The 22804-nt window shown below is 43.2% G+C and overlaps 1 protein-coding gene across 1 annotated transcript in view; it reads left to right on the top strand.

Annotated features, from left to right (window-relative positions):
* Positions 1–10628: 10628 nt before the first annotated feature.
* Positions 10629–22804, top strand: part of BBS2 (Bardet-Biedl syndrome 2) — a 31922-nt gene continuing 19746 nt past the window's right edge. Inside the window, exons 1-5 of the mRNA XM_083370249.1 lie at positions 10629–10825; positions 12231–12458; positions 16693–16818; positions 19327–19389; positions 20890–20967. Of these exons, the coding sequence (XP_083226375.1) occupies positions 10709–10825; positions 12231–12458; positions 16693–16818; positions 19327–19389; positions 20890–20967 (612 nt within the window). The 5' untranslated portion in view covers positions 10629–10708. The remainder of the gene's footprint in view (positions 10826–12230; positions 12459–16692; positions 16819–19326; positions 19390–20889; positions 20968–22804) is intronic.

The raw sequence follows: 22804 nt of genomic DNA, 5'->3' as shown, positions 1-22804 counted from the left end.
CTAATTCCTCTTTTCTTCTTTCATCTTGGTGTACGCCCTAGCCTAGATGGACTGAATTCACGTAAATTCCAGTGTGTATTGACAGCACATCAAGGTGAGAAGGGGAACCCCTAATGTTCTCCCTGAAGCACAATTCACAGCTCAGACAGAGAACCTTGCAGTAAAAAGATTAAATTGTTGCTACGTAAAGTTTTTTTTATTTTTATATTGCATAATGTTTAATGAACATCATATAGGAGGCTGTTGTCCTATAAAAATGTCAATCAAATCTTTATTTAGCTCATAGACCAACAGAAGGAGAATAGTACAAACAAAAAGGGCAGAGGAGAGCAACAAAGATGATCAGGGGACAGGAGGCTAAAACATATAGGGAACGGTTGCTGGAATTAGGTATGTCTAGTTTAATGAAGAGAAGGATGAGGGGGGACATGATAGCAGTCTTCCAATATCTCAGGGGCTGCCCCAAAGAAGAGGGAGTCAAGCTATCCTCCAAAGCACCTGAAGGCCGGACAAGAAGCAACGGATGGAAACTAGTCAAGGAGAGAAGCAACCTAAAACTCAGGAGAAACTTCCTGACAGTTAGAACAATTAACCAGTGGAACAACCTGCCTCCAGAAGTGGTGAATGCTTCAACACTGGAAGTTTTTAAGAACAGATTGGACAACCGTTTGTCTGAAATGGTATAAGGTTTCCTGCCTAAGTAGGGGGTTGGACTAGATGACCTCCAAGATCCGTTCCAACTCTGTTATTCTATTCTGTTCTAATTACTGTTGTCCTCAACTTACAACCATTTGTTTGGTTTGAAGCTACAGCCCTGAAAAAGGTGACTTATGTTCAGTCCTTGCACTTATGACAATCGCAGCATCCCCCATGGTCATGTGATCAAAATTTGGACACTTGGCCACCACTTGGATTTATAATGACTGCAGAATCTTGGGATCACGTGATCACCTTTTGTAACCTTCGCATCCGGCTTTAGACAAGCTAAGTCAACAGGGGAAGCCTAATTTGCTTAATATCAAATAAGAAATAATACCAACTGAATTGGAACACATTCAGACAGGGCAGGAACCAGCAGCGTGGACACTTCCTTTGGTGCCTCGTAGGCTCCATGTTCTACCTTGTTATTATTTGATTCTTATAATTAATAAAAAACCACATAGTACTAGCCTTAAATTATCCTCCCTTTTCACAAAGACCTCTGGCCCTACATGGTCCTATAATTAGGCAATAAAACTGGCAAATTGCTCCAACACAGAGCCTTGTTTATTTATTATTTATTATATTTTTATACCGCCCTTCTCCCAAAGGACTCAGGGCGGTGTACAGGGCAATAAATATAAAAAACAGAATATAAAAGTTAAAATACAATTAAACCTAATGTCCAAATTTAAAATTTAACACAATAATTAAGTTTGGAAGTGTGCCCAGAAGACCAAATTCTTGAGAAGCAGCCTCAACATTTTGCCTCTTGGAAATGGGTGCCTGTTGGCCTCAGAAAGAGGACAGTCCTTCTCACAACAGCACAACACTGCACAACAATTTTGAGAGAGCACCTCAAACATCTTCCCAAAATTCCATATTTGCTCAACGGGCCCCAATGTTGGAGGGTTCCTAAGTAGAGTTTAATCGAGAAATGTTTTTTCAATAGGAAGTTGTGGGTGCTGTGTCACTGGAGGTTTTTTTAAAAAATAGATTGAACAACCATTTGACTGTGATGGTATAAAACTCCTGCCTTGGGGGGGGTTTGGGGGGCGTTGAGGTGGGGGCTTGCTAAGAAGACCTCCAAGGTCCTTTCCAACCCTGTAATTCTATGTTTGGCCATGGTTTACTCAGAATAATAGAGCTGGGACCGTGGAGATCTTCCAGTCCAACCCCATGCTCAAGCAGGAGACCCTATACCAGGGGTAGGCAACCTTGGCTCTTTGATGACTCGTGGACTTCAACTCCCAGAATTCCTGAGCCAGCCGTGAATTCTGGGAGTTGAAGTCCATGAGTCCTAAAAGAGCCAAGGTTGCCTACCCCTGCCCTATCAGACAAATAGCTATCCAACTGTTTTGTGAAAACTTCCAGCGATGGAGTACCCACAACCTCTGGAAGCAATTGTTCTCATTGTCAGGAAATTTCTCCTTAGTTCTAGGTTGGATATCTCCTTGATAAGTTTCCACCCATTGTTTCTTGTCCTGCATCTTCTTTGTGACAGCCCCTTAAATATTGGAATACTCAGTGCTTTTTTGTAAAAGAAAAAGGTGCCGGAACTCACACGTCATGTAACCCGCCTTGCCTACCCTATCCAAAAAAGGTGCCGGAACTCCGTTCTGAGCGTTCAATGACAAAAAAAGCCCTGGGAATACTGCTGTCATGTCACCCCTAATCCTTCTTTTCATTAAAGTAGACATACCCAATTCCTGCAACTGTTCTTCATATGTTTTAGTTCCTGGGAAGATTTTTACTCCTGGGAAGACACTGTGAACCAACATTCACTCCTGGCAGAACTTCCTTCTTGGCGTTAAAGTCCTTGTGACTTTATGAGCCATGTCTTTGGGATGATGCTCTCTGTCAGGTGAGGAGAGCCGAAACCCAAAAAATCTCCTTCTTCTGACTAATATCTGCCCTGAGGTTGCCAAACCTTGCAGAACAGGAGATTGATATTAAAATTTTTTGCTGGTTGGTAATTTTCTGAATTAGAGACAAGCTTTTGAGAGCCAACAAAATAAAAAGCTCATAGTACTAAGCAGATGCTTGTCTGTACCTGTAAGATCCAGACACTTGTATCAAGAAGAAAAAAAATCCTTGAGCTACAGTGTGCAATAAATCAACTAAGGGACACCGTTTTGGAACACATGGAACTTGGTTACTGCATCAATTGACACATTTTCTACCTTCCTACAAGCCATGGAAACATAAAATAACTAGAAAAGTGGAAATTACCCACCATGCTATATTACGGTAATCTTAACTGAGATTAAAAATAATCAAGCTGAGCTTGTTGTGTGCAGTCAGGCAGATCTTTAACTAACCAGGTTAAACACGTTGGGTCACTGTATGGGTGAAGGTTCTGACGCAGAGTAATCATTTCACAAAACACCAACTGAAGCACAGTTCATTATTTCACATTTTTCTTTTAAAGAGTTTGGAAAGAGGAATGATCTTTTTAAACCAGAGTTTCCTGATCATGGCAACTTCTATCATGGTGGCCTTCAACACCCTACTTTTTTCAGTAGGTGCCTCCTGGCTGGGGAATTCTGGGAAGTGAAGTTGGTGTAACTGGAGGTTGCCCTGTTTGGGATAACACTACTTTAGTCAATTCTATACGTGTGCACCAAGATGACTTCCAGTGTCTGTTCACCATATTTGCACGTCTCTATTTTGCACCATTAGCTGTAACCAATTCAGAGACTGAATGATAGGATGTGCCTGTCTTACTCCCAACATCTTTGCAAGTGGTTCGTGTTAAGTCGTGGGCTCTTGGGAGCAGGAATGATGACACGAGGCTGAGTACAGAATAACTCATGCTTTTATTCTTGCTGGAACTGTACTGAAGGCTTGGGCCGCAACCAGCTGCAATATATAGACTAGCCCCTAGGCGGCAGCCAATAGGGTTGAACCCACTCTTGCCGCCTGGGCTAACCAATTGCAGGACCGGAGACAGCTTGTCTGGGTTGCTGGAGAGGCTAACAGCTAACGCACGTGGTATAACACCACAAGCCCAATACATAACAGTTCAGTTTTCTGGATCTGTACAAGACATGGAGGCACACATTAAGTCAGTGTGTGTGTGTGTGTGAGTGAGTGAGTGAGTGAGTGAGTGAGTGTGAGAGACAGATTAAAGCGCTAAAGGAAATTAATGAAGCTTAGCATCTAATATGAATGCAACCACAAGCTTTATAACTTATCTGGCTAAGCATGGTATATGATCACGTAGCCAATACTCACTCCCTATTTGCAACATTGGCACTGTGCTTTGTGTAAGAATTAAGGCTATCACATCTGAGGATGCTTGGCAAGATACCAAGTTCTCATGTCAGGTCTGTCAGTCCATCCTGCCCTACCTGTTGTCCCCTCCCCCACCCCTTCACTGAGGATTGATGTCTGATGACTGGAAGATAAATGGTTGATGAGGCTACAGTTTTATAAGCATCTGCAAATACAGCTCTGTTGAAGTCTCCATCTTGCCTTTTATTTGCGCGGTCTCTTCTTCCAAGAGGGGATTGAGAGGAAAAACATGATATTTCTGCTTTGTGCACAGTGATTTTTATTTCATAAGATGGCTTGCAACTCTGCAGTACCGAGGCCGATCCTCTATCCTGATGAACAAGCGTCAGGATATTGCCAGAACTCACATTTTCACAGGGAGTGAAAATCTCAACAACAATCCTAAATACCAGAAGCATCTCGTCTGGTATCTCTATACAGTTAGGGGATGGGGGGGAGAATTATTTGATCCCCTGCTGATTTTGTACATTTGCCCACGGACAAAGAAATGATCAGTCTATATGATTTTAATGGTAGGTTTATTTTAACAGCGAGAGAGAGAATAACAACAACAACAACAACAACAACAAAATCCAGAAAAATGCATTTCAAAAAAGTTATAAATTGATTTGCATTTTAATGAGTGAAATAAGTGTTTGACCTCCTCGCAAAACATGACTTAGTACTCGGTGGCAAAACCCTTGTTGGCAGTCACAGAGATCAGACATTTCTTGTAGTTGGCCTCCAGGTTTGCACACATCTCAGGAGGGATTAAAGTTAAAGTTTAAAGTTTATTAAAGTTTATTAAAGTTTCAAGACTGATGTTTGACAGCTCGAACCTTCAGCTCCCTGCACAGATTTTCTATGGGATTAAAGTCTTGGAGACTGGCTAGGCCACTCCAGAACCTTACTGTGCTTCTTTTTTTCTTTTGTTCAAAATTTTATTTATTTATAAACCGAACGAACATTAAATCAATAGCGGTCTACATCACAGTGCGAGGAGGAATAATATTGTCCCGTTACATATAAGCAGGGCTTTTTTTCCTCATAGAACGCCCAGAACGGAGTTCCGGCACCTTTTTTGGATGAAACCTTGTAGGGTAGGCAAGGCGGGTTGTACAACGTGTGTGAGTTCTGGCACCTTGTTCTTTTACAAAAAAGCACTGCATATAAGAAAACAACCATAAAGAAAAGAAGAATAGTTCAATTAAAAGCTCTTTTTTAACATCCAATTAGACCATTGATTCCAAGATAAATAGTAATCTGTGTCCCCTCAACATCATAGTAAGCCGATCTGATTCCGCACAGTTCATTATTTTCTGTATTACTATTTGATCGGCTGGGCTAACATCCATCTTCCAATATTGGGCCCACACCAATCTTGCAGCAGTGGTTATATGTAGCAACAGGTACCGCGCAGTTCTGTTTATATTTTGTGGTCTTATCCCCAATAAGAATACCTCAGGACACAATTGTATATGGTACCCCAACATCTCACTTAGCCATTTCTGAATATTCTTCCAGAATTTCATAGCCTCTCGACAGGTCCACCATTGGTGGAAATATGTGCCTTCTTTGACACCACATTTCCAACAAGTTGAGGATGTTCCCGGGAACATTTTGGCTAGCCTGGCCGGCGGCAAATGCCAACGATATGCCATTTTATATATATTTTCTTTATATGCTATTGACCGAGTTAAATTAATGTTCTTAATCCAAATTTCGCTCCACATCTCAGTATCTATTGAGCAACCTAAATCTCTCACCCAGGCATGGACCAAAGTCTTCGCGTCTTCTTCATCTTCTTCCATAGCCATAAAAAAATTATAACATTTAGATAAGATCTTATCATCCGCTCCCAACAAAATCCTATCCAAGGTATGGAGCTCTCGGCAAATTCTGGGCCTCTGTCTGTCTTTCATGTATTTGCTACTAATTTGCATATAAGTCCACCAATCTAAATTTAGCCCTTGTTCCTGAAGTAATAACTTTGTTTTTAAATTCCCATTTGAATCTAATATCTCTTTGTAGGTCAACTTTTTCTCAAAATTGTATAGTGTCGAATAAATCACAGCTTCCAGGGTTGAGGTCCAAAGTGGCACTTTATTATAATGTATTTTCCTAATTCCGGCCCAGATCTCAATCAAAACTCCACGTAAGTAATGCCTAGTAAAATATTCTGGGAGTCTACCTCCTTCCCACCATAGGTGGGCGTGCCACCCCTGCTGGAGATCGTGACCTTCAATTGCCAACAGACGCTTATGCACCAATCTGACCCATTCGTGAACCCATACCAGGATCGCCGAATTATAGTAGTATTGCCAATTTGGAACTCTGAATCCACCTTGTTCTTTTGGTTTCTGCATCATTTTTAAACTAATTCGGGGTTTCTTGCCCTGCCAAATGAATCTACTAGTACTCCTATCTAAATTCCTAAAAAAAGTTTTATCCAGTCTAACCGGGGCCGTCTGAAAAAGGAATACCAATCTAGGCAAGACCTGGGTCTTGATCAAAGCTATCTGACCCATTAGCAAAAGTTGTAGCTTACCCCATTTCTCTAAATCCTTCTCCAATTGTCCAACCAATTTTAAATGATTATCCACCTTTATTGAGGAACATCTATCGGACAGCCATATACCTAAATATTTGATTTTACAAACTATCTGGAAGCCCAAGGTATTTTGTAGTTCTAATCTCTGTGTTCCCGTCATGTTTTTGACTATAATATTAGTTTTTTCTTTATTTATTCGTAATCCAGCTACTTCACCAAATTTCTGTATCCTATCAATAAGTCAGCGCCCAGAGGTTAGTGGCTCTAAGACAAAGGCCAGGTTGTCTGCAAACACCTGGATTTTGTATTCTTGTTCTCTAATCTTCAGCCCTTTTATACCCAAATCCTGTCTTATTGACCTAAGTAGAGGTTCTAGAGTAAAAACAAACAGCAATGGAGAAAGTGGGCAGCCTTGTCTCGTGCCTTTCGCTATCGTCACTTCATCCGACTCTTCTCCGTTGACCAAGATCTTAGCCTTCTGTAAATGGCCTGAATTACATTCAAAAAATAATCGCCGGCCTCCATATATTTCAATTGTGATATAAGATAATTCCAATTGACCCTGTTGAAGGCTTTCTGGGCATCTAAGAAGCGGCCTTGTTACAAAGTCAGCTTATTGCCCCCAACAATCTGGGTCCTCATTTTACCTACCTCGGAAGGATGGAAGGCTGAGTCAACCTTGAGCCTGGTGGGACTCGAACCTACACTAATTGCAGGCAGCTGGTGTTACTTAAGGAGGCATTAGCCCACTGCTCCACCAAGGCCAACACATAGTTCAGTTTTAGCTTGCTGTATTATGTGAATCAAGTCATCATATTTTGTAAACTATAGTAGTTTATATTTATGACGATTGCAGTGTCCCGGAGTCATGTGATCACTGTCAAGGTTCGGACTGACAGAGACAAATAAAGCAGAACTCCCAAGGTTTGCAATTCCTCAAAGAAAACGTTTATTGATTCAGAGTACCGGCACTTCAAAAGTGAAACCAAGTCTGGAGAGATGTATAACAATTCCCCAATATGAAGTTAATAAATCCCACCCCTAGGGCTATGCAAGCAGCTACGTTTCCCCATACAGCTTGTTGGCGGGCTTTTCATGAAACGCCCAGCCTGCAGTCTCGGGAGCAGCCGATGACCTCGGTTCCCATGGGAGAAAGTCTGAGAGAGAAAGTCTGTTTTGTCTAGCACGGGGTAGGCAACCTCGGCTCTTTTATGACTCGTGGACTTCAACTCCCAGAATTCCTGAGCCAGCATAGTTCAGGAATTCTGGGAGTTGAAGTCCACGAGTGATAAAAGAGCCAAGGTTACCTACCCCTGGTCTAGCACAACACCTGGCAACTCCCCTCCCTCCGAGCTATGGGTCAACTAGAAATGAGAAGGAAAAAAATGGCTGCCGCCATGCTCATTCTAGAGTTGGCAGTCAGCTCCTCTTCAGAAAGAAAAAGTCTTTTGAGACCTTCTGAACAGCTAAGTCAATGGGGAAGCCAGATTCACCTAGCAACTGTGTTACTAACTTAACAGCTGCAGTGATTCATTGTGGCACAAACGGTTGTAAAATTTACTTAACAAATGTTTCACTTTAGCAACAAAAATTTTGGGCTCAACGGTGGCCGTAGGTTGAGGACTGTCTGTACTTTGTGGATCTGACCAAGAAAGGTAAACGAGAACTCTAAATAAGAGTGCATTGTGTGGTCCTCTAGAGTTGCAGCTTAGGACTGGAGATCCAAAATTACTTTCTCTAAGAATGATCCAAAAGCTTTTTGCATGAAAAGTTGCCTAAACACAAAATGAACTTCTTCTGCAGAGTATTGGGTGGCTTTTAAATCCATGATCATTTTTTTTTTATTAATCCTTTGGCTGGGTTTGGAAATCTACTTGGCAAAGAAAGCAGATGGTAGTGAACATTTGAATAATGGCAGAAAACATCCCCCTTTTTAAGGAGGAAACTACAATGTTGCATTGCAGATACTTTGATTTCATCACGTCTGAATCAGAAACCACACTGGGAAGGCAGATTTACAAGGGCACTGGACACCATTCACCACAGAAGTTGGAAGGGACCTTGGAGATCTTCTAGTCCAACCCTATGCTCAGAAAACCTCACACCATTCCAGACAAATGGCTGTCCATTCTCTTCCTAAAAATGGAGCACCCACAACATCTGAAGGCAAGCCGTTCCACTGATTAATTGTTCTCACTGTCAGGAAATTTCTCCTTATTTCTAGAGTGGATCTCTTGCTAAGTTTCTATCCATTGTTTCTTATCTTACGTTCTGGTCGTTCTATGCTTATAGTTTTAATTTAACAATAAATTGTATTATTACTCCATTTTAGCTCTCAGGAGACCTCATATTCTATGATTACTCTTCAAAAGTGGGTCAGTTTTATACTTTTAGTTCTGATATACGTTCATGGGTTTGGGTGTGAAAAGACATAGACAATTAATACACACATATATAAGACTGCCATATAGATCAAATGCGGTGGCTCAGTGGGTTAGGACGCTGAGATTGTCAATCAGAAGGTCGGCAGTTTGGCGGGTCAAATCCCGAGTGCCGCGTAACAGAGTGAGTGCCCAGCTTCTGCCAACCTAGCAGTTCAAAAGCACGTAAAAATGCAAGTAGAAAAATAGGGACCACTATGGTGGGAAGGTAACAGCGTTCCGTGCGCCTTTGGCGTCTAGTCATGCCGGCCACGTGACCACGGAGACGTCCTCGGACAAGTGCTGGCTCTTCGGCTTTGAAACGGAGATGAGCACCGGCCCCTAGAGTCGGAAATGACTAGCACGCATGTGTGGGGGAACCTTTACCTTTATCTTTATACATCAAACCAAAATATGGACAATCATGAGGATAATTATGGATTATGGAGCCCAAAGAAAGCAGTATCTTAATTACAGAATATGTAATAATAAGTTTTATTTTGGTCACAGACCAGCATTTACAATATGACTACAATATGACTACAAAAAGGCATATTTTTTCTTGGCAGAGGAATGGAATATTTTATCGCTTTGGGAGGGAAGGAACCCTTGAAGGTATATTACTGTTCTTTCTGGAGGAATTGCTGCAGACAAGCAGAACAAGAAATGTGACTATGCCAAAGCAAGTGAAACTAGCTGTTCTGTTGTTTGGTTTCCTGAGAAATCTGGGGGGGGAAAAAAGATGATAAAGAGGCTTTTCCATACTGAATTAAGGACAACAATTGTTCCTTTAATTGTCGTGTGCCCAGAGTCATTTTCAGTGATATGGGTGGCTATATAAATTTGATTAACAAATAAATAATACATTCCTTCTTTTCTCTCTCTAGACTAGAGCAATGTTTCTCAACCACAGCAATTTTAAGAAGTGCAGACTTCAACTCCCATTATTCTAAAGAAGCTTCTTGAATGAGAAGCGAAATGTCTTCAAAGAAAAACAAGAAAGTCCAGTCCACCACCACCACCACCCCCCCGTGAAAAAAAGCATCTTTGGGATTGCCATTGTCTTCTTCTGGGAGGTTTCTCCCAGTGCATCCTAGACCTGTAGAATTTCCTGGTGGTGCTCGATCCGAGCCCTATTGAAACCTAGCCCTGCTCAGCAATTTCAAGCTCAGCTGCAGGCTGCCCTCTGCTGAGGACAGCACAAAAGCTCTGCCTTGGTCCTGCAGGCATGCATGCATGCATGCAAAGTGCTTAGCCCTCATTTTTGGGTAGGATTTTTGCGTGGCCTCCCATCCCAGCGGCTCCCAGGATGAGCCCTGCCAATCACTACGTTGCTCCTTGCAGAGAATCCCACGCAATCGGTGCTTTCCCAAACAGCGAATCCAAACCAGGCCCGATAACCTCCCCGCCCTAGAATCCTGAACTCTTTCAAACGTGGGAGGGCGGAAGAGGCTGAATCCACCTCCATCTTCCCTGGGCTGCGACGTGGGCGCCGCCCTGGCCGCTCCCAGACTACAACTCCCATTCTCCTAGGCCGGCGGGGGGGGTAATGGGAGTAGTATTTCGGGAGGGGACAAGGCGGGAGGAGGGGGGGTAATTACTTTAGCTCCCGCAAGAGAGGTTACTTTCCATCTTCTCCTCCCAGGCCCGGCTTGCGGCCTGCTGCGGTTTCCATAGCAACGGCTCCTTCCCTCGCCTAACGGGCCGCCCGGAGAGGCCCAAGCCGGCATTCGCCGACTCTGCTGCCGCCGCCGCTGCCGCCATGCTCGTGCCGGTCTTCAGCCTGAAGCTCAGCCACAAAATCCTGCCCCGCGGCGTAGCGCTGGGCAGGTACGACGGAACCCACCCGTGCCTAACGGCGGCCACGCAAGCCGGCAAGGTAGCCCAACTCCGCCCGGGGAGCTGGGGCGCATGGGAGGGGGAGTCCCCGGCCTTGGACGGCCGCCCGCCCCACTTTGCAGCCTCGCCGACGCTTCCTGGGGCGTGTCGAGGTGGGGGCAATTTTATCTCGGTGGTAATCCCCCCCCGCCTGCGTTTGTATTGACCTATTTATTTCTGACTCAATAAATATAAATCCCAGGTTTATGCAGATTACAGGGCACATTTTACAAAAGACATGTTTGCATTTTATCATTTGCACGCCAAAACCGCCAGACACAAAGACAGTCCCCCCCCCCTCTTCTAAACAACTAATTCCCACAAGGCTGTCTATGCCCTGGGATGTCAAACCCCCTAGTAGGACTGTTTACCTAGGTATTATCCTTCTCATCTTCTCATCTTTCCTATTACTTGCTTCCTTGGCTTCTTATGACTATAACTTATGTTGTTTGTATCTCATGATCTATGTTGATTGCCTTGATTTAGTATCCTATTACGATTTGTGCTGTTTGCTTATTTAGTATCCTGTGACCAACACTTGAGTTTTTTTCTATGATTTATGATTGTTGTATTTTATGATTAAGATCATAGTTTATCAGTTGTTGCTTGTATTACACTGAGAGCTTATGCACCAGAGACAAATTCCTTGTAAATGTCCAATCACAACTGGCCAATAAAAAATTCTATTCTATTCTATTCTATTCTATTCTATTCTATTCTATTCTATTCTATTCTATTCTATTCTATTCTATTCTATTCTATTCTATTCTATTCTATTCTATTCCATTCCATTCCATTCCATTCCATTCCATTCCATTCCATTCCATTCCATTCCATTCCACTCCACTCCACTCCACTCCACTCCACTTGTCTAAGATGATGTAGCTGACTTTGTAATAATGCTGCTTGGGGTGTGTGTGAAAGCCCTAATAAGCCGTCCTGAGTCTTCGGAGAAGGGCGGGATATAAATGGAATTAAAATAAAATTTAAAAAAATGTAGGGTCTCCTGCTTGATCAGGGGGTTGAACTAGAAGACCTCCAAGATCCATCCCAACTCTGGTATTCTGTGTCCTGTTATCTGCTATGGAGCTGATGCCCATAGAGCTGCTATGGAGCTGATGCCCACACTATTCCTCAAAGAGAAGTTATTGACTGAATTCTCCTTTGACCTGCAACTGAATCCTTCATCCCAATGGATGAAGCCTATGGCCTCTGACTATCCTCCTCCAGAGGATTTCTCCTATCATTCAAGGATAAGCAGATTGCTACCCAGACATTATCAGTTGGGGATACCTGGTATGTAGGAATACATTGGAGTCTACATTATTTTGGAATTATTGTGACTTTGTGGAACTTACCACGAAAGCAATTTGTATTGCTGCTAATGCTTTGTTTAATATCAACAGGTTTTTATTCACAATCCTCATGGACGTGGACAGCACACGAATGCAAACCGCTTGGCACTAAGTGCCCAGGATGCTGATATTTCTTTGCTGAACATCAATGAAGCTGTCAGTTGTTTGACTGCAGGGATGTTGAACCCTGATCTTGGCTGTGATTCCCTCCTAGTTGGCACACGGACCAGTTTGTTGGCATATGACGTACACAACAATGCTGATTTGTTTTATGCTGGGGTAAGTTCATCCTCCTCCCAGGATTACATGTCAATGGTGCTCGAATACACCATTTGTATTCAGAAATTTTTTTTGATAAGCTTTGCAGAAAATGTGGAAGCTTCATAGAGGCTTCCATCACTAATTATTGGTGAAAGGATTTTTGGATGGTGTCATTTGAGCCAATGAAACATTAACACATTTTCGCCGTCTTACCTAAACATCATCCTGAAATTCTTTCATACATTTCTAAACGCAGACTTGGTTCTTGAATGCTACCTTCTTAAAAGAGAACACATCTTTGCGTAAGAGTTTCCTCATTGTTCTTTATAGAAAAGCAGTGAGTCAAGGGCAAACTAATTCACAGATATCCTGCATTATTGGTTGTTGTGCTGAGAAACTTCCAAGAAGCTTCAGAATATTATAGTCTGTCTCCTGTGAAGCCAGCCTGTATTCCCTCTTTCAGACTATAAAACTCTCTGGGGTCCTTGATGCTCTCTGAACTTGATTGTTTGCTTGCAGACATTTCAATACCCAACTAGGTAACATCATCAGTGTAAGAGTGGGGTTCACTCCCTGTTTATATACAATAATTTGCCTTGCCAGGGTGTGGTTTTCTCCTTGGTAGTTCCTTGATTACGGCATTGTTTTCTGATTGTTTTCTTGATGTTAATCCCTGTTTATCTGGGTGTTGGCTGTTCAAGAGGATGTGTTCAGGTCTTTTCATTTCCTTCTTGTTTTATTGTTTGGTGTGTAAATATGATTTATTTCTATGTGTCTTATCAATAGCTGCTTTGTCTGAATGCCAAGCTTCCAGGAATTTCCTATTCGTTTTGGATTTAGCTTGGTCTGGCAGGGCAAGCCACTATATATATGAACAGGGAGTAAACCCCACACTCACTTGCATTGGTAAAGTTACCTGGTTGGGTAGTGAAATGTCTGGAAGCAGGCAACCAAACTCAAGAGAGTACTGAAGACTACAGAGTTCAGCTCTTGAGCTACACATATTCTCTCCTGTGAAACGAACCTACATTGCAGAAAGTGCAAAACGGGTCGATCGCTTGCTCATTGCTTGGATATTATTACGAAATGGCTAAATTCTGCAACTATGATAAAATAGAATTTTGTATCAGAATTAGAGACTCTTTCATGGCCTCTTTGCCTGCTTGGGGATGCCCAGGGAATAGCAGGGAACTCCTTTTGAATGGATTTCGGTTCTCTTTGTGAAATAGATTTTTTGGGCTGTTGGAGAACTAAGGACTGACACACTGATTACAGTGTTCTATATAGCTCCATCTGCAACTCAGTAAAATTCCTCTCCAAACAAAACATAGCGATAAGGTAGTCCTTGACTGGCAACAATTCAGTGAATGACAGTTCAAAGTTACAACAGCACTGAAAAAAAGTGACAACAATTGTTTCACACCGTTGCAGTATCCCCACGGTCCCGTGATCAAAATTCAGGCCCCTGGCAACTGATTCATATTTATGACGGTTGCAGTGCCCTCGGGGTCACATGATCCCCTTTTGCGACCAAGGACTAGCTGTTCAACTATTCTGAATATAGTAGAGATCAGGAATGACACCCTATTTACATAGTGAAAAGTCCATGACATTTTCTGCAGGGTTTTTTTTTGGGGGGGGGGGGAAGCAGATAGTATTGTTTCCTTGGTTTAAGGAAGTCTTCTTTATTGGAAGGAGGTGTTGAAGTAGGAAACAACTAATATGTCTCAAGATCTTACAGGTTCAGCTTTTATTATAGCTGGCTAAGTATAATACAAGGGTCTTCAAACCTGACAACTTTTAAGACTTGTGGACTTCAATTCCCAGAATTCCAGACTCAGCATGGCTGGTTTAGGAATTCTGAGTATTGAAGTCCACAAGTCATAAAAAGAGCCAAGGTTCCCTGCCCCTGTTCTAGATGAAAGTGTTATCTGTGTTTGGAGTGACTAGCAATTTATCTTTTAGGTGTATTTATTATATTTAGTATGCCCTAATACGGTATTATTTTATGGGACAAAATCCAAAGTGAAATGATACGGTCCCAGGTTTTTACGATGCATATTTTATGTCCCAAAAGGCATTCCAAATTACTTTGGTTGGAATCAGCAAAGTTAGAATTTGTTTTTGTCTTTTTAGTACATAATTTAATAGTACACACCAGCTGGCTTTTAGCATCATGATTAGTGAACGACAACTTTAGATCAATGTGGAGTAAGTCCCCGGAAGACTTTTTTCCGTTTTTGTTTTGTGATTTAAGCTTTGCCTTGCTCAAAGAGTCATTAAGCATTTGATCCAGGAGTGTCTCTTCCAAGGGACAACAGTAATTTTCTAGCCCCTTCTATGAAAGAAGCATTAATGATAGTTTTGCTCTTGTTGATTTCCTCTCCATATGACAACGGCAAAATACCTTTGAGCATTTATTTTGGCCTGATTAAATGCCTTACCATCAGCCTTGCTAATAGGCAATTATCAAACTTTTGACCAGTTTCATAAGATGGTGAGGGTAGAAATGATACATTACGTTTTTTCCCCATGCCTATTTTACAGTATTTTTGCCTTTTAAAAGAAATCTTCGAGAATTATATAGAATATTGCATCTTTAACCTTCCTGCAGATCCAATCCTGAGCATTTCCAGTAGCAGAGCCAGTGGTTAACTTCCACCCAGAAGTTAATCTGGATGTTTTTAAGCAATAAGAAATGAACATAGTCCTTGACTTACGGCCATAATTGAGCCCAAAATTTTTCTTGCTAAGCGAGACACTTCTTAAATGAATTTTGCCCCATTTCACGGCCATCGTTGTTAAGTGAATCACGGCAATTTTAAGTTAGTAACCCGGTTGTTAAGTGGATCTGGCTTCCCCACTGACTATGCTTGTCAGAAGGTCGCAAAAGGGGATCCCGTGACCCCGTGATGCTGTGACTGTCATAAATATGAGTCGGTTGCTAAGCATCCAAATTTTGATCACGCGACCCTGGGGATGTTGCAGTAGTTGTTAGGTGTGAGAAATGGCCATAGGTCACTTTTTTCAGTGGCGTTGTAACTTTGAACGGTCACTAAATGAACTGTTGTAAGCCGAGGCCTACCTGTAATGTGCTAGGAGGTGAGTTGTTTATTTTTTACACTGCTGAAGATGATGTTATCTATTCAGTCGTTTCTGACTCTTGCTGATTCTCTGGGCCAGGTCTCTTCCCGTATTCCGATCCTGTACCACTTTTTCGAGTTGTTCTAGGCCAGGGGTAGGCAACCTTGGCTCTTTTATGACTCGTGGACTTCAACTCCCAGAATTCCTGAGCCAGCATGGCTCAGCCTGGAAACCTCTCCCTTTCCCCTCAGCATGGCTGGCTCAGGAATTCTGGGAGTTGAAGTCCATGAGTCATAAAGCAGCCTAGGCCAGGGGTAGGCAACCTTGGCTCTTCTATGACTCCTGGACTTCAACTCCCAGAATTCCTGAGCCAGGAAACCTCTCCCTTTCCCCTCAGCATGGCTGGCTCAGGAATTCTGGGAGTTGAAGTCCACGAGTCATAAAGCAGCCTAGGCCAGGGGTAGGCAACCTTGGCTCTTCTATGACTCCTGGACTTCAACTCCCAGAATTCCTGAGCCAGCATGGCTCAGCTTGGAAACCTCTCCCTTTCCCCTCAGCATGGCTGGCTCAGGAATTCTGGGAGTTGAAGTCCACGAGTCTTAAAAGAGCCAAGGTTGGCTACTCCCTGTTCTAGGCTCTGGCTGGTGTCAGCTTTGATGGTGTCCAGCCACCAAGCCCTTTGGTGGCCTGGTTTCCTTTTACCACTAAGCCTCCCAAACACAATTGCTTTCTCCAGGGAATTCCCCCCACACGACATGGCCAAAATAAGTGAGACACAGTTTCGTGATTTTTGCCTTCCAGTGTCAAGTCTGGGGCTCTGCGTTCCAGTACTTGCTTGCTGGTCACCTTTGCTGTTCAAGGAGCACACAGGAGCCTTCTCCAACACCCCGGCTCAGATGAGTCCATTTTCTTCCTGTCTTGCTTTTTTTTAAGGTCCAACTTTCATGGTGTAGCCAATACACCTGTTCTATTTTGGCTAGACATAACACAGTGTAGCAGATGTATTTACGACACCACCGTATGTTTCTTTTTAAAACCAACCTCTGAAGTGCTCTGCTCTAGAAACTCTGGAGAAACCGTCTGAATGCTCCAATTTGTCTCGCTTGTTTTCCGGGTATCTTTAATTGCAGGTGAAGAGTTCATGGGTTTCTCTGCTCTTTCTTCGTAGGTTCCCGATGGAGCAAACTCTATAGCCGTAGGAACGTTGGGAGACATTTCCTGTCCCTTAGCAATTATTGGCGGAAACTGCTCCTTGCAGGGCTTTAATTATGAAGGGAAAGATCTGTTCTGGACGGTAAGTGTGCATATATTACAGGGTGCTTTGGGTGCCTGTAGTTTTATTTATCTTCCTAACAAAAGCTATTATTATTATTTCCGTTTCTGTAAAGGGAGCCCGTCGATCATTTCAAGATTACACGTGCAGCGTTGAGGCTAAAGTAACTTTGCCGAGGCTTGCGGGATTTTATAGCAAAGAAGATTGGGAGGGTGGCGTGGAGAGTCCTTCCCCATCTAGAACTCTTGATCTATGGAGCCTCAGTCTTGTGAAGGCATTTTTCCTCAGGGATTTCTCTGCACAGCATGGACTGGAGTGATTCGGGGGGGGGGGAGATCTACAGGACGCTTTGAGGGGTTCAGGGTTATGTGGGTCACGAGACTTTTTCTGAACGGAGGGTGTTTTGATAAAAGGAATACTTTGTACAGGTAGTCCTCGGCGTACGGCCACAATGGACCCCAGCTTTTCTGTTGCTAAATGAAACATTTGTTAAGCGAGTTTTGCCTTATTTAACGACTTTTCTTGCCACACTTGTTAAGTGAATCACTGCAGTGGTTAAGTTAGCAACAGGGTTGTTAAATGAATCTGGTTTCCCCATTGGCTTGGCTTGTCAGAAGGTGGCAAAAGGGGATCCCGTGACCCCAGGACACAGTGACCGTCATAAATGTGAGGCAGTTGCCAAGCGTCTGAATTGTGAAAAACGGTCATAAGTCACTTTTTCCCATACCATTGTAACTTGGAATGGTCACTAAATGAACCCGTTGTATGTCAAGGACTGCCTGTATTCCTCAGAGACGGCGGTCTTGCAGTAGTCAGGTGTTTTTAGCCGCCAGAGGATCCATACACACAAAAGGACGGGCCTCGGTCACAGGAAGATAGAGCAGGAACATAAACAAATGACGATTTTCAGCCTCTTTTTAAGATTTTGTTTTCAGTCCACCTGAGGTTGAATACATGGAAAATCTGGTGCCAACAGAGATCTCTAGAGGTTTGTCAGAAAAAGATGCTTGAAAGCCAAACCTGGTTAGTTTTATTGGGTTACACTGTGCTCCTTCCTGGATTCTTTTCTTAGTCGAAGAGTGCCCTGATCTGCTTTTTGTAAGATACTCAGTGACGTGGTTCATGCAGCATGCTTGTCCAGGCTAAAATGGAGTCGGAAATGTGCGGGCCAGTGGGACACCCAGCCATTGTTTTAGCAGATATGTGCACCAGGATATTGCATTAAGCCATATCATGAATTATTTGCTTGGGCCTGGCTAGTTATGGAAGCACAAAAGGTTTAAAATGTTGCCTGAAAGTAAACATTTTCCACTGGAAGTTTGGTGGGGCTGCAAGGAACTCCCCTGGAGGACATTTGGAATAAATCCTCTTACAATTGGTAGGGAGGAGAAAAGGGGATGTTACAGAAAACTCATAGCAGCAAAGATTCTTTCTTAACAGAGATGAGATGGTCTTCTTTTGAAGTATTCAATATATATATGTGTGTGTGTGTGTGTGTGTGTGTGTGTGTGTATGTGTATGTGTATACACACACACACACACACACACACACACACTAGTTACAGTTAATTCTATGCAAGTTATGATAAGGATAGATTTTTCTGCACATTCAGCATGACAGAGCCTTCTATCCCCCATAGCAGACACGTTCATCTGGGAAATTGTGAGCATCCTAAATCAGGCCAAGTCCAAAAGGCCTGGAAGCTGGGCATTCAGACAAATTGGCTATCAACAGTCACATAGAGGTAAACAACATTGACATACCATTCGAAAAACAAGCAAAAAACCCCCAAAAGAAACAAAAAGACCAAAATACCTCCCCACTGACAATCAACACCCTTATGAGCAGAGGTTAACAGCAAGATTAACCCTTGAGCAATAGTCAAGAAGTAAACAATACCCAACAATAAGGGAACTACCAGTGTAGACAACAAGCTAACAATAAATAACAGCTCAACCAAAGAACCTCTAAGACCAGACCCACCAACACTGCCAGGGGAAGACACTAGAATATAACGTGAGAGCAAACCCCCTTCCCTGCTAGCACTGATGATGTTACCTAGTTGGGTAATGAAACGTCTGCAAGAAAACCCCCCAAGCTCGGAGAGGCCCAGGGACCCCACAGTCCTTTTACTTCCTCCTCCACCACCACCACCTCCTCTCTGCAAACCTCACTCCTTACTAGCGCTGATGATGTTACCTAGTTGGGTAATGAAACGTCTGCAAGAAAACCCCCCAAGCTCGGAGAGGCCCAGGGACCCCACAGTCCTTTTACTTCCCCCTCCACCACCTCCTCCTCTTCCTCCTCCTCCCCCCTGCAAACTCCACTCCTTACTAGCACTGATGATGTTACTTATTTGGGTAACGAAACGTCTGCAAGAAAACCCCCAAGCTCGGAGAGCACCAGTGATCCCACAGATCTTGATGCTTTATGCCAAAATACCTAGCGTCATTTAATTTTCTTTCTGAGGTTACTTCTTTTGGGTCAAGTTGAAACTAAGAAGTACTTTTAAAAAAATATAATTACAGGTCACTGGTGACAATGTTCGCGCCCTAGCCTTCTGTGACTTTGACGGTGACGGGAAAAAAGAGGTAGGTTTTTGGCAAGTGGTATGTGCATGAACTTACGTTTCCACTGTACGACAGGTAGTCCTCAACTTACGCCCACAATTGAGCCCAAGATTTCTGTTGCTAAGTAAGACCTTTGTTAAGTGAATTTTGCCCCAGTTGTTAAGTGAGTCACTCCGCTTGCTAAGTTAGTAAGACAGTTGTTAAGGGAATCTGGCTTCCCCATTGACTTTCCTTGTCAGAAGGTTGCAAAACGTGATCCTGTGATGCCGGGATTCGGCAATCGTCATACGAGTCAAGTGCCAAGCGTCTTGATTTTGATCATGTGACCGCGTGGCTGTTGCAACACTCATAACTCTGAAAAATGGTCATGAATCACCTTTCTCAGTGCCGTTTGTAACTTTGACCGGTCAATAAACAAAGCGTGAGTTGAGGACTCCTTATAGTTTGTATTGCATTGGTTGTATTTTAGATATTTGAGGGATGACAGTACTTGAGGGAACGGTTTGGGGGTTGAAGACGGGCACCCATATTGGAGCAGATGAACTTTTGAAGAATATCTCGATGAATGCTTTGATGCTTTCCACTGAAGAAAATACCCAAGTCGCTAGTCATTAGTAAAAGATCCCTGAAGGGAAACCCACAAGTAAGTTCAGTCCAGGCACACAGCTTCCTTGGTTGCAGCACGTGCATTGCATCCCTCCTTCCTTTTCAGGATCAGAGCCAATCCTCCACTTTCCCTTTCATGTAGGTCCCAGGAGAAATTCCTTGTCTGGCTATTTGGGATGACATGCCCTAAGGGCTTTCCCAGCCCAGCCTCCTCCCAAAGCAGGAATGCAAGACGATTTGCTGGAAGGAGGGTCATGCGTGTAAGGACAAAGCATTGCTCTCTCGTGTGCCCCTAGGCGAGGGGAGTCGATCCTTTTAATCCCAAACCACCTTTTGCGTGCCCTAAGTCGGTGTTTCTCAACTATAAGATGCGTGGACTTGGATCTCCCCGAATTCCCCAGCTAGCATGCTGACTAAGGAATTCTGGGAGCTGAAGTCCACGCATCTTTAAATGGCGAGGGCTGAGAAAACACTGAGTTATATTTACTCTTGGGATGTGCATCTTCGTGGTTGAAGCTGGATCTAGGATCTACTTCAGCAATAATTGTGGGGCTCGAAGGAGAGGTCAACCAAGACAGTTTTTCCTGGTTTCCTACGTCATAAATCGGACCGCTCATTTAGTCAGGAGACAACTTGACCTTACCTGCAGCACTTTCTATCATATATTTTAGTACGTTGTATTAAAGCTCTGTGTTCAGCAGCCTTCCTGTGCTGATGCTCTCAAATGTTTTTTGGCTTCAACTGCCGTCATTCCTAACCATAAATCATCAGGATGTCTAGAAATCAACAAGCCAGATCACGTTAAACGTTTCTCCTGTTTTGGCAGCTGGAAGAGCAAATGAATGAAAATAAAATGTGGTCTGTTAAATGCTTGATGGTTTCTCTCTCTCTCCCTCCCCCTCCTCCTGCAAATAGCTTCTCGTTGGATCTGAGGATTTTGATATTAGGGTTTTTAAAGAAGATGAGATTGTGGCGGAAATGTCTGAGACTGAGGTAAGGGGGGGGGAGAAATTAAATACTAAAATTATCTTTATGTGGTTATTCAGTTTGGTGTGGGGATTCAACTTAAAGATTGGGGAAACGTGAGTTTCTTGACATTACTGCTAAGCTTGTAAGCCGCCCTGAGTCTTCAGAGAAGGGCGGGATATAAATGGAATTAAAATAAATAAATAAATAAATTTTGGAATCTGACCGCACGACGGTCTTCAAATAGATGAAAACCGCATTTTATCACTCAGCATATTCGAACATTTTCCTCTAGGCCTGCTTTGCTGTTCTCTTCCCCCCCCCCCCCTGGTAGCTGAACTCTTTTTGACAGTTTAATGGAAATTAGACCTGAATCAAATAATTTCATTCAATACCAAATGAAAGACACGTGAAAGTAGATTTAGGAGAAAGAGATAATAATGGCAGCAATATTTTAATGATTATTATTATACATTGGAGTGTAGCGATGTTGCCTTTTCCAGAAGATCCTCTGCCTTCCTCCAGTCTGTTAAGGCTCATTCAAAAGGACATCTGAAAAGAGAATACAAGTAATCCTCAATTTACAACGGTTCGTTTAGTGACTGTTCCAAGTTATGACGGCACTGGGGAAAAAAAAGACTTAATGACCATTTTTCACACGACCTTTGCAGCATCCCCATAGTCCTGTGATCAGAATTGGCAACTGACTCATATTTAGGATGGTTGCAGCGTCAAAGGGTCTTGAGATAACCTCCTGTGACCTTCTGACAAGCAAAGTCAATGGGGAAACCAGATTCACTTTACAACTGTGTTACTAGCTTAACAGTTGCCAGGGATTCACTTCACCACTGTGGCAAGAAAGGTTGTAAAATGGGGCAAAGTTCACTTAACAACTGTCTCACTTAGCAACAGGAATTGTGGGCTCCATTGTGGCCATAAGGACTACCTGTAGCTTTAGTCTTACAGAGGACACACAGAGAACAACTTCAAACTGAGCAGAGTAAAATTCAGGGAGAAAAATGTCCGGAGTTTGTTTTCTTTGTTGTGGGGACGAGTAGTCCTACTAAGGGAATATAGAAGTGGTTGTTCTAGGTCAGGGGTAGGCAACCTTGGCTCTTTGATGACTCGTGGACTTCAACTCCCAGAATTCCTGAGCCAGCCATGCTGAGGGAAAAGGGAGAGGTTTCCGAACTGAGCCATGCTGGCTCAGGAATTCTGGGGGCTGAAGTCCACGAGTCATCAAAGAGCCAAGGTTGCCTACCTCTGGCCTAGGGAGAACAAAATGGATCATCCTTGTTTAGTGATGAGTCATTATTAATATTTAGATTTACTATAGTCGCCTACTCCATTAATCAGTGGAACGGCTTGCCTCCGAAGGTTGTGGGTGCTCCAGCACTTGATGTTTTCAAGAAGAGATTGGACAATCATTTGCCTGGAATGCATAGGGTCCCCTGTTCAAGCAGGGGGTTGAACTAGACCAGGGGTATGACTCGTGGACTTCAACTCCCAGAATTCCTGAGCCAGCATGGCTGAGCTGGGAAACCTCTCCCTTTCCCCTCAGCATGGCTGGCTCAGGGATTCTGGGAGTTGAAGTCCACGAGTCATAAAAGAGCCAAGGTTGCCTACCCCTGAACTAGACCTCCAAGGTCCCTTCCAACTCTGTTTTTCTATCTCCTATTCCATATTCTAGTCTACTACAAAGGGACAGAAAGAGAGAGAGAGCTTGCAAGACAGCGCTTACTGTAATGACAAAAGGAGTTTAAACAGTTCTGCCACAAACTACTTAGAGCGAGGACGGGGACTCAGTGTGATTCAAGAAGTCTGCTGAGGCAAAAAGCCTGCTTTTGGAAGTAGGGTGAAATAT

The sequence above is a fragment of the Vipera ursinii genome (assembly GCF_947247035.1).
Source record: "Vipera ursinii genome assembly, chromosome: 10".
Lineage (NCBI taxonomy): Eukaryota > Metazoa > Chordata > Lepidosauria > Squamata > Viperidae > Vipera > Vipera ursinii.
This window is presented reverse-complemented; position numbering and strand designations above follow the sequence as displayed.